This window comes from Penicillium roqueforti (genome assembly GCF_015533775.1).
Source record: "Penicillium roqueforti strain LCP96 04111 chromosome Unknown scaffold_02, whole genome shotgun sequence".
In the NCBI taxonomy this organism is placed as follows: Eukaryota; Fungi; Ascomycota; class Eurotiomycetes; order Eurotiales; family Aspergillaceae; genus Penicillium; species Penicillium roqueforti.
This window is the reverse complement of record NW_024067566.1, coordinates 1,842,503-1,853,720: the sequence shown is the minus strand read 5'-3', so window position 1 is coordinate 1,853,720 and position 11,218 is coordinate 1,842,503. Positions and strand designations below refer to the sequence as shown.

The 11,218-nt window shown below is 49.5% G+C and overlaps 3 protein-coding genes across 3 annotated transcripts; all 3 read right to left on the bottom strand.

The window, feature by feature from the left end:
- Positions 1–55: 55 nt before the first annotated feature.
- LCP9604111_2177 (Zn(II)2Cys6 transcription factor) lies at positions 56–2,826 on the bottom strand (the record flags this gene model as incomplete). Its single annotated transcript, XM_039069625.1, has 4 exons — positions 56–1,430; positions 1,487–2,220; positions 2,272–2,383; positions 2,441–2,826. 4 exons carry the CDS (start codon positions 2,824–2,826, stop codon positions 56–58), a joined length of 2,607 nt encoding a protein of 868 aa, XP_038932304.1.
- A 669-nt stretch (positions 2,827–3,495) lies between these two features.
- Positions 3,496–4,997, bottom strand: LCP9604111_2176 (uncharacterized protein; the record flags this gene model as incomplete). Its single annotated transcript, XM_039069624.1, has 2 exons — positions 3,496–4,561; positions 4,618–4,997. The coding sequence occupies 2 exons, from the start codon at positions 4,995–4,997 to the stop codon at positions 3,496–3,498; spliced, it is 1,446 nt and encodes a 481-aa protein (XP_038932303.1).
- A 4,434-nt stretch (positions 4,998–9,431) lies between these two features.
- Positions 9,432–11,031, bottom strand: LCP9604111_2175 (uncharacterized protein; the record flags this gene model as incomplete). The annotated part of the gene is made up of 3 exons (XM_039069623.1): positions 9,432–9,490; positions 9,545–9,600; positions 10,577–11,031. 3 exons carry the CDS (start codon positions 11,029–11,031, stop codon positions 9,432–9,434), a joined length of 570 nt encoding a protein of 189 aa, XP_038932302.1.
- Positions 11,032–11,218: the final 187 nt, after the last annotated feature.

Sequence of the window (11,218 nt, the reverse complement as noted above, 5' to 3'; positions counted from 1 at the left end):
AATATCGGTAAGGAAGAAACAAGAAATAAGTAGGATAGGGATAGGGATAGGGATGTTAATATGTTAAAAATAGTTCCCAATTATCATTCTCATTCTCATTAGAATTAGAATTAGGAAAGAAAGAGCGCATAAACTCCCCGGAGATAGGATCATAGGGGAAGTACGAGTCCTGGGCATCGGCCGTCAACGAAGTCATCAGCTCTGCGGTCGAGGTGTCGTGGTCTTCGCGAGGCGGTCCCTCCGGAACAGACACGGGGAGATGTTCTAGTTGTGGGCCCCAGTAGTCGCCATCAGCTTGAGATACAGACTGGCCAGCTAGCGGCTCCGGGCTGATAGTGCTTTTAGGCTCTGGGGTGTATGGGTAGGAAGGCATGTCACTGACGTCGTACTTCATGCCCTGGGCTAGTTTGCGGAGGCTGAGGTCGCAGAGTTGCCAGGCGCGGCGGGAGGCAATGCTCTGCTCGGACATGGCGAAGAGCCAACGGATCGCCTTCTTGGACAGGGCGACGAAGTTGTTTTCTTCTTCGGGCATGTGGACAGTGCCGAAGGAGAGCTCGAGGAGGAGGACGGTCGTTGCTTGCATGAGGTAGTGGAGGATGCACCACCAGGGAGCGATGCGGTATAGCTGGATGGCATCTGGCTCATCTGGAACTAGATCCAGCATGTGCCGTGCAGAGTGTAGGGTTATCACTGCCATTTCGTGACTGAAGGAGGGGTGCGCGCCCCTTCGGCGCGCGTCGCGCCGGCAAAGACAGGGACGACCTAGTGTGATTCGCGCACTGTAGTAATGCAACGCTAAGCTGATTTTGCAGCGAAGGATATCTGGCCCGTTATCATCCTTGCGTGTAAAGTCAAGCCCGGTTGGAAGGCTGGATTTCCAGATGTCGGTTCGGGACTTGAGTTCACTAATCCGTTGCTCGATCTGGGCCCATGGCACCATGACGCAGTCTACTGAATAGACTTTATTGACGATTTCTTGCACGACGACTGTCAAGTCGCAATAGTAGAGATGACAGAGCCCGTAGTTGATAGGTAGGTTTTTGACCCATTCAGTGTTTTTTGCTCGAGTGTGGTGACTAGCATCTTTACCATTTACCGGGTGGAGCGGCATTTGTCTGATACGCGAACTTGCCATGACGTTGTTGATCCGTTCGTCTCGTAGTGCCGCATCTGTGAGTACTTCGACGGCTTCGGGCATTTGCAGCTGTTCTTCTTCAAATGGAATCGGGAATGGCGAGGTGCACACTCCGTCCCGGATACAAGTTGAGCGACCGGTCATTATCCCGAGTAGGTGCTCAAATGTGTACAGACACCACCAGACTCGGTAACGGGCTTCTTTCGAAAGATCAGGTGTGGCTGGACTGCTGCTTTTCATGTTGATTCCAAGTGTGATTGCAGACCGCACTGCCAAGGCCGAGATTCTCCACGCCCTATTAAGTGTTATGGTGGACTCAATTTAGTTAATGAGAGGAAGTTCTTAACCCACCGGTTGATTTGATCAGAAGCGAGAAGGTAGAATGCAATCAAGCCCTCCACTTGGACTTGTTGGAGATCGGGATGGCTGAACAGGTCATCACCGTTCATACTAAGTATCCTGGCTCTAGTTAGGTATATTAAATGGTCCTTCTCGGTCCCACGCCATGGTGCGGCGATGAGGTGGCCATGTTTAGCTCCAATTGCGAATATCATGTTCAATATAGCAAGCCACTTGTCACCGGGTCGAGCAGCGCTGTCAAAGAACGTCCGGTACTGTGCTGAGAAAAGAGGTTTGTTGATGATGGGAAAGAACGGATGCACAGTGGTTAAATAAGCCTCGAACATATGATCCGCGACCTCTCGAGGAGGCATGGCATACAGCTGTACCGGTTCAGGCACGGAAATATCCAAGTCGTCAAGATGATAATTGACCGCATGCAAAGCCACTGCATTATCAATCTTGGGGTCCTGGCCAAACTCCAAACTCCCCGGAAGACCTTGAGCACGTTGGTCTGCCTCTCTCTGTAGCCGTTGCATCCAGGTGATTTCCGAGTTTTTCCCCATATAACCAGTTGCTCTTGCATGTGGTGATCGATTGATATCCTCTTCCACTCGATCAATCGCCTCAAGAGACCCAATAGACAAAGGCGAGGATGGTTCATCGTTTTCTGGAATGTCATCTTGCGGGGTTGCTGATTGAGATCGGGATTGGGATTGCGAAGAACCATCCACCTCCGGACCATACTATAGTTACGAGTGTTAGCAACACTCCGATAACCCAAAAGAAGAACAAACCTTGTCCAGCAAGCTTCTGATCCGCTCTGCGGCACTAAACTCAACCATACCCCTCAATTCCTTCAGCAAATTTTCATATTCTTGCGCTTTTTCCGACAGGGCTTCAACTTGTCTGTAACCAGCTAGTCAGCATACTGGCTCGCGTAGCCACAGATACACTTATACATACTTTTTCGTCTTCTCCCTCCAACCGTCCGGGTAGCTACACGTAGCCCTCAACTCACGACACTGACGACAAATCGGCGTATCACCACTGCATTTCGTCTTGCGCTGCCTGCAAGACGAACAAGCACGCGGCACACGCCGATTATAGCGCGGGGCAGCGGCGACCCGTTGACGCGGAATGGCAACTTTAGTTTGTGATGCGGCAATTGTCTTGCTCAAGGAAGCCTGGCCCGGATTGGTTCTCTTGGCGCCTATTGTTGACATAGTATTTGCGATGGAGAGAGGGCGTAGTCCGGCAGGCGCGATGTCCGCTGTTGGTTGCTTGGTGGACGTCTCGCGTGGAGGAACGGCGCCGTCTTTGTCCGTATGCGAAGGTTCTCCGGCCGTCATTGTCGCAGAAGTCCTTACGTTGGCGAGAGTATGGTTGGCGATATTGGGTTCCTGCGGCGCTATGTATATAAAGTTGTGACAGATGATAGGGCTGAATTTGCATATGGGAGGTCGGGAAAGGAGATGTATGTATAAGGGAAATTTGAGACCCGTCTTTCGAGGTACGAATGTCCCGCGGAAGAAAGAAAATACAGTACAAAGCCGAGTCGAGTGGCGGATTCTGTTAAAGCGGCCCACGGGTGGGCTCTAGGCTGCTGTCCATGGATGATAGGCTGCCCGCCTTCCTGATTGGGCACTGCTTAGTCAGGAACCGTTGTCTCTTTTGCAACTACAACCATGGATGAAGATGAGAAAAGATGAATTTATGAGAAGAAACGCTAGTATTTTTGACACTTTTGGGTAAAGCCATTCCTCCAGTCGTGAATATCCTCCCAATCTACCCTTCCAGGGTAGATAGTCCAAAACAAATGTATATATACAAGGAAAATAGGCATTAGCGATAAGAAAAGTAAAAGGGTGCGCCGAAAGTTGCGCCGAGAAAACAATGAGCATGTACAAGCGACGTAAAAGAGGTAAAGAGAACATGACGGGACACAGCCCGGCTAGGAGTGGAGAGAAGGAGAAGAGCGGAACCATAAACGGGATAAATGGACTCAGGTCGAGGATAGTTTAGAATTCGCCAAACATCTCGTCGAGCTCGTCGACTTCCACCATCTCCGGGTTTTGCAATTCTCTCCAGGACTCGAAGACAGGCTCCGAGTTCATAGAGATAGCGCGAGGGGTAAGGGTGAGCCTCTCGTGCGATTCCGTTAGATCCGACATCTTCAGGTCGACGTCTGGGAGGCCGCTGTTCAACATATCAAGCGAGCGCTTGAGGGACGAAACAGGGGCCGCATCGGGATCTTCGGGGAGGCTGATCTGGGGGGCAACCAGAGCGCCGGCAAGCTCCTCGCCATCCACACCCATATCTGTCAATGCGCTCGTGCCAGACGAGACAGACGATGCGATAGAGGTGAGGGAAGGAGAGGGGGAGGTGCCAAACAGGGCAGTCGCGGCAGCCTCGTCCAGATCCTGGGCCATTTGGTCGATGGGCATGTGCGAGAAGTAGTCACTATACTCTTCTTCGGACATACCGTCGCCAGGCAGAGACGGAGACATGGAACCACCATTCATAGGCGATTCAGACATGCGCGTATCGCGGTCCTCCAAGGCGCTCAGGCTCTCGGACAGGATGGACTGGCTACGGCTCGACTCGGCTTTTTCCTCGGATGCACGCTCACGCACGGCGCTGGCAGTTTGTGTAAATTCCTTCTCGTCACCCTCCAGGGGCGGAGAAGCGGCACGGTGCGAGTTCATAAGACGCGTCAAATTACTAGCGGTGGAGAAGTGATTAGAAGAACCGCCATGGCTAGCCGAGGGGTTCAAATCACCATGCTCCTCGAAGTCGGGGGACGACAAGTCCACTTCGGGACTGGGGCTACGTTCCCGCACCATCGCGTCTTCCTCATCCTCGAGACTGGACACACTGGGTGTGAGGTGCTTACTACCCACGGCAGATACCAGATCGTCGGTCTCCGGAATGGGTTGGTGGGGAAACGTAGTAAGATAGTAGTACACTTTGCGCGGATGAATTAAAATAAGCTCCTTGGCCATCGGACATGGCGAGAGGGCGGTCCAAGGACGCTTCATATAGGCAGCTAAGCGCGACGAGAGCAGCGCAGCGGGATTGGCGGAACTAGGAGAGGAGATGTTAGCGATCGTGTTTCGAGGAAGCCTAGAGTGGATACATACTTCGCGACATTGACATTTAGTGTGACCAGGACTGCGGCCAATTCTTTCACCAGATGAGGGCGATTGCCAGTCTTCTCTAATTGGTTGATTACAGCGATAACGATGTCGTCGTTAATTCCTTCTGTATCGATCTTGGGCGCAAGCACTCCATCCATCGGCGAAGGGGGCGGTGTAAACTCAAAGAGTCCACGTCGGCCAGCGCGCATCATCTTGTCGGAGGGTTCAGGTGATAATGAAGCACCGTGCGATCTCTTGACTTTTTTTGTGGGTTGCTCATCGCTGTGGACTTTTGAGATAGAGGGAGAACGACGAGTGGAATTTGGGAGGTGAATTCCCAAGGATGGGAGGGATAGTGACTTGCGACGAGTGTTGTACGGCATTGTGAGGGAGTAGAGCAGAAGAATCAAGAATCACGATAAAACACAGGATATAATCGAAGAGAATATAATAATAAACAGAGTAATAAGAAGGATAATAATAAAAACGATTCTAAGATATGGGGGATGTTAGTAGAAAGGGGGATGAGAAGGATAAATGGGGGGGATCATCAAGATGCGACAGGCACAGCGTGTTTGTATGGCAAATTACCGGGGGCCTGAGGAATTGGGAAAAGTGGAAATTGGCGAAAATTGAGAAAAATTGGCGGCGTAAATTACCGTACGGTATTATAGCCTCCCGAAATAGTCTAGCGATGATTGGCTGGTCTGGGGCTTGTTTTTCTTTTTCCTTTTCGATTCTTTAAGAATGTCTGTACTTGTACATGCGCATATGCCTATCTACAGCGTAGACTCGCGAGTATATTGTACTTAGCACTATATATCCCACCTAGCTTCAACACCACTCTACACGCCTCACCGCTATATCCACGCCAGAATAATGCAACATACGACATGCGACACGCACAGGCAAAAAGGGAACAATCCCCAGGCAGTGCGGATCACCCCATTCCTCTTCGGGCCTTAGTATGCGAATCCATAGTTCTTTCCCTTCTATCTTCGGTCTTAGTGCATACCGAAACAGCTGGGTGGGGCATCCATGTGTTCTACGACCCGACTAAGTCCAATTTTGGTGCTCCATGGCCCTTGGCGTCTCCGTTCACCCAACAACTCTAGTGGTTAGCCCATCCCGCATTACATCGGAGCCCGCTAATCACAAGCCGATGCTTTGAGGAATAATAAGACCTACCGATCCAGTGATTGGTAGTTGCACGGTGGATAATGGTCTTGTTGAACTCGGAGCCTTCCTACTGCATGGGATATGTACGGAGGAGACTGGTAAGGGAGATTATTTGATCTGTCACCTGTTGGTTGCTGGGGGAGCCAGAAACACACCGCTGTTGATAGATCAAAATATAGTTATTATTAACTTATGGAGTTGTACAACAAACTAATTATGCAAGTATACCAATTGAGCATGGACACACACGACATCAAATTCCAAAACCACCATCAACACGTCCAGTCCGTCGGTTTTGACCAGGAAAAAAAGACAAGGCTTTAAGCCGAACCCTCCGGTCGGAAACACCGAGACCCAAAAGCGCTCTCTAGCGCGGCCGTTACAAATAGAAAAGGAAAAGAAACGGAAAAGAAAAAAAAAAGATATGGAGTGGCCACTTAAAGTCCACCGGGCTCCACTTCTCGGTGGGCCCCAGGGACCCAATCGACGGGACAACGATCAATCAGAGTCGGTGTATCGTATTGTACATGACGCTAGTAAGGGATGCTCACATTAGCGTCTCGGGGAGAAAAGGAACGTTTGCCACCGATGATGTAAAATCCGAGACCTTGTTTTTGTATATCTCACTGTCAGCTACCATATATTGAGATCTATCGTTTGGGGGAAATTATAAATATCCAAAGCCAATCTTGCCGCAGTTGCCTCTGAAAAGTGGTACCATCGGGGAAAGAATATAACACTTGTATACTCCTACGTGCATATGACATCCTTCGGAGCCCTCATCCACATCTCTATGATGATGATCAGTTGGGATATTATTGCAAAAGTACCTAAAAGTACCCAAAAAGTACGTCGTATATTGTACATCATCGCCCAATCTCTTATCCAGCAAGGGATGTATATATTACTGACAAGCATTGCTGCCCAGGTGCTGTAGGTCTCGGTAATACGTACTGCGTATCAAGATATCATTCTTGAAGGTACCCCTGCGATCTGTGCATGTACTCCGTACATATATTGTAGAAAGCACATACATAGTGGGGCATTGCTCTGATCTCCGTTTTCATGACATCGACCACTTGGGCCTAGGGGATCGGGATCGTCAACCATGGGAACTGGCCATTGTCACCCCGAAAGGGAACAATTGCCTTAGTGAACTAGTTTATCTGATCGCATTAAATGTCGAATTCTGCCAATGTTCTTTACAGGCAGGACATACTACCTACAATGTCCATGCAGACGCACGGGAATTCTCCGCACCTCCACAACCGCAGGTACCTACAATGTCCACTTCCCCTTTAACTAGCGTACTCCTTATGTTTACATTATCTACTAGCTATGCATTCAAAAGTATATCATATTATTGTAGATAGATTGCGTGTATCAGATATGCTATCTCAATCTAAACAACCAATGAAACCACCCCTCGAGAATCGATGCATCTATCCAAACCTTACCTAAACTCACTATCCTCGGTTCCAACTTTCCCGCCACACCACGACCGAACTGCAAACAAAGAATGCATCCAACAGCCCCTGCAAAAGATCTGCGCCTTGCATGAGAATCAATGATGGGGATTGGTGGCGAAAACCCGTTTTGAATGCGGGACAGGTTCGATATGCCGCATCAGCCAATCCACGCCGACAAACTGCCGGGTGGCTACTCCGTACTAGTCCACGCAACATATGTTGTCTGTCGCTCTATTCGATTCTAGGCCGTCGGGGATCTCCCGATCGGGTGCCGCTTTATGATTATGAGCACATACCAGGTTCCATACCGGGTCTTGTGTTGGAGATATGCTGTGTTGTTATTGAGCTTGTAATCATGGATAACTTATAAGGTAGGATATGTCTATTTAGAATCGCCTCAAAAGCAATCTTCAACACCAACCACCCCAATTCCTCTATTTTCTGCATAGCCACTTCCAAGACCGCAAGACCGAATTGTCTGCACCCTGGCCAGTCATGGTCATAATCAATGGTTGTGTGGCTCCAATATGGGTTTGGCGAGTACAAGACGACAACACATCGGCTTGAAGTTGGCCCATGGCTCTAGCCTTCCTATAAAATCCACCTGGTATACGGAGTACTCCGTATTTCACTACCAATAGTGTGATTGGGTCCTACTTGGAGAGTTGGAAAGTCAAGCAGGACCCTGAACCACACATCTCATGGCTGCTCTGTATGATACGGTTCCCCATCTTTGTTAGAAACCATTGTGTTTCCAGGTGTCAACACAGAGCTGACACTTGATTCGTCGCGAAAACCAATGTGTCTTACGGTCGAAAGAAGATAGAATAAGCTGTTCTCAGAGGTGAGATGACGGATTTTCGGCGATACCCTGATGATTTCGGGTAACTATTTTGAAGGGAAAGAGTTGGCGCCACTTTCTAGAAGGATAGGATAACACATAGAACGTACATAGCATTTCCCAGACAAATTCTGAGGGTGGAGTGATGTAAGTCAGTCTTGATACTAACATGTGTGTGGTTCCAAGGAAAAGCCATGATGCTAGGATGAGCCTGACTCCCTGCCGCCCGCGTCGCAAGAAACATATCGAGTGAACGAATACCGGTCCGCAGGCTCTGAACAGCATGGTCTTGGTCTGCCAAGTCAGGTCCGATTCATTCAGAGCCGGCTCAGTAACAGCAGGCACACTCATATTTCCTCGGTTGACGATGGCTCAGCTCAGTCTTGCATACTTCGTTCACGTTGGCTCACTAGGAGCAGGCTCACCCATAACTCGGCCGAAATAAACACAGTTGACGCGAGCGTAATGTCGACAAGCACTCAAGGATGCCTTTCAAAGTAAGGATACCCAGACCCTTCAATCATTACCATTATCTAGGAGAAGGTGGTGGTTTGAGAGTCCGTGGCAGAAGATCAGGAAGAGTGCTCTTCGGTTCTTTTAGTCAACTCCGATGTTCGCTTCAAGGAATCGCTCGATCATATATCACTTGATCGAACCACAAGACCGGTCAATTCCGGTCCAGCATTATTAACAGATTCTGCGCTCCTCGGAAGGGGTTGCCATGGAAGATTCGTAGTTCTGTACCAGCTTCTCTTGGGCCGCTGCCGTTACTATATTGTAGAATCAGGCAACTCTGGAAGTAGCCACGCGACTTTGATGTCTTTCTCATGCTCTCTTTGAAAGCATGTACAAGATGTCTTTGGGTTGCTTCCAGCTTGAATGTATAGTCGAAGATTCGGTTCGAACCCCTGCATCATGTTTTGCGAGCGAAAGATATTGAAAATCAAAATCACACCATCTAGGCCATCGTATTCCAAGATATATTTGAGTGAGGGGGTAGTATAGAAACCAGGTCCAAACTCGTGGTCAAAGAAGAGATGAGGGTGTAAAAAATGCGGCTAGGCTAGCCACTGCCCTGCGGGATACCGAATGTCCACGATCCGATTCGAGGAAAGAGATAGGGAGCATTTCCCGAGTCTTCGCACCTGTATATTGAGACAAGGCGCTGGATACGATTCCTTCCAAGCCATAGTATATGCTCAAGGTCCTCTGTTGAGACAGGTCTTGGTGCTTGGGGCCTGGTCTGCGAACCTCTATATAGCTATTGATATAGCTGGCCTTCTGTTCATTTTGACGTTTTCTGCTTGTTGTTGGAGTCCGGCTGGCTCTCATTTGACGACCCCTGTTTTGGTATTGTGTAGGTTGAAAGATAGTTCCATATCCTTGCCTTCGTAGATTAGCAGTTATCAAGGGAAGAGGTTAGGGTGATGATAAGACCCACCGTATATATAGAGAGAGAGAGAGCCCGAGTTGAAGGTGAGTGTGGAAAACCCGGACCTCAGAGTCTCCCGTGGAAATCAGCAGTAGCTGAGCGAGTTCACATCATGATTGTATAGAGATGACAGAATATATCATCAGTGGATGGCCGGTGAAATCATCCTCAGAGGCCGAGCCATGAGTGTTGATGGGATGTAACTATCAGGTATCAAGAAGGATGAAAGTCGAAGAGGATGAAGGACCAAGTTAAATATAAGAGGGGTAAGACTGCCACATGACGTGCTGTTCTCACAATATCAAACAAACAAGGTACTCAGTTTGCCTTCGAAAAAGTCATCTGGAACATTCCGTGTCAGGATCTCGTTTGGGGGGAAGTCAACCCTCCTAGGCAAGTTATTCACAAATATAAATACCATCTAATTCCTGATAGATAGCTCTTTTGATGTCCTCCTCAGCCCAACACATATCCACCGCATTCCTCGCCAGCTGCACCATCTCTCCCCGACTAAACCCACAATAAGTATAGACCTTCTGCAGATTCCCATCAATCCAGACATCATGCATCAAAGTCGGATCATCACTATTAATACAAATCTTCACCCCCCTCTCCACCAACCTCCGAATCTTCGGAAACAAAACCTCCGTCGCCGTCCTTCGATGATAAGCATGCGGACACAAAGTCAGCCCAATCCGCCTATCCACCAACCCCTGCCACAACACCTCACAATCCTCCGCATCCAACCCATGATCAATCCTCTCCGCCCCTTTTCCTCCACAGACCTCAAAAATAGCCTGCGCTACATGCTCCCGCGTATCCTTCTGCCCAAAATCACAATGCATAGTAACGTGCAAGCCATCCGCGCGCGCCAACGCAAACCCCTCCTCGAAAAGCATCGGCGGCCTCTCGTACGCATTACTCGCTAACCCAACAGCATGAAACAGGCCCTTTCCTCCCTCAACAGTCCCAGCAGCCCACGGCCGCGCCTCGCGATATGCATCTAGACCCTGCTGCACAGGCTCGTCGCGTAAGAAGCACATGATCCAGCGCGAATGCACGCCCAGCTGAGTGGCACCGTCGTGTTGCGCGCGTAGATAGCCGTCCAGGACAGCTGCTGCGGGGATGCCGCGACGTGTGTGCGCCTGGATGTCGAAAAAGGGTTCGGTGTAGCGCACATTCATGGCTGCGCATCGGCGCAAATAGGCCATGGCTAAATCATAGAAGTCGGTTTCTGCGCGTAAAACTTCGCACCCGGCGAAATAGGCTTCTAGAAAGGTTGGGATACCAGGTTGGCGGCCATTGAGCTCAGGTCGGTGGTTGAGGGTTACTGCGTAGGAGGCTTGCAGGTCTGAGAAGGTGGCGTACGGGAGGGGAATATTGTTGCGGTGGGATAGCTCCCACCGGAGTGAGGGTGTTAAAGTGCCTTCAATGTGAACATGGAGTTCGACCTTGGGAAGATTGGCTATGAACGGGGTGATTGTGAGGCCGTTCATGATTACTGCTGAAGTGGTTCTCACTATCGGCGAAATCAATACAAGTTCGGAGTAAGTAGTTGGCAAGATGTCAAATTCAGAGTTGGGTTCGGAGTAGAAGAAGAGCTCCGAAAAGATCGTCCATACTAGCTACTAGCTCTAGCCCTAAAGGACTTGGCTTCATCCTCGTCCAATTGGCGCCCGATCA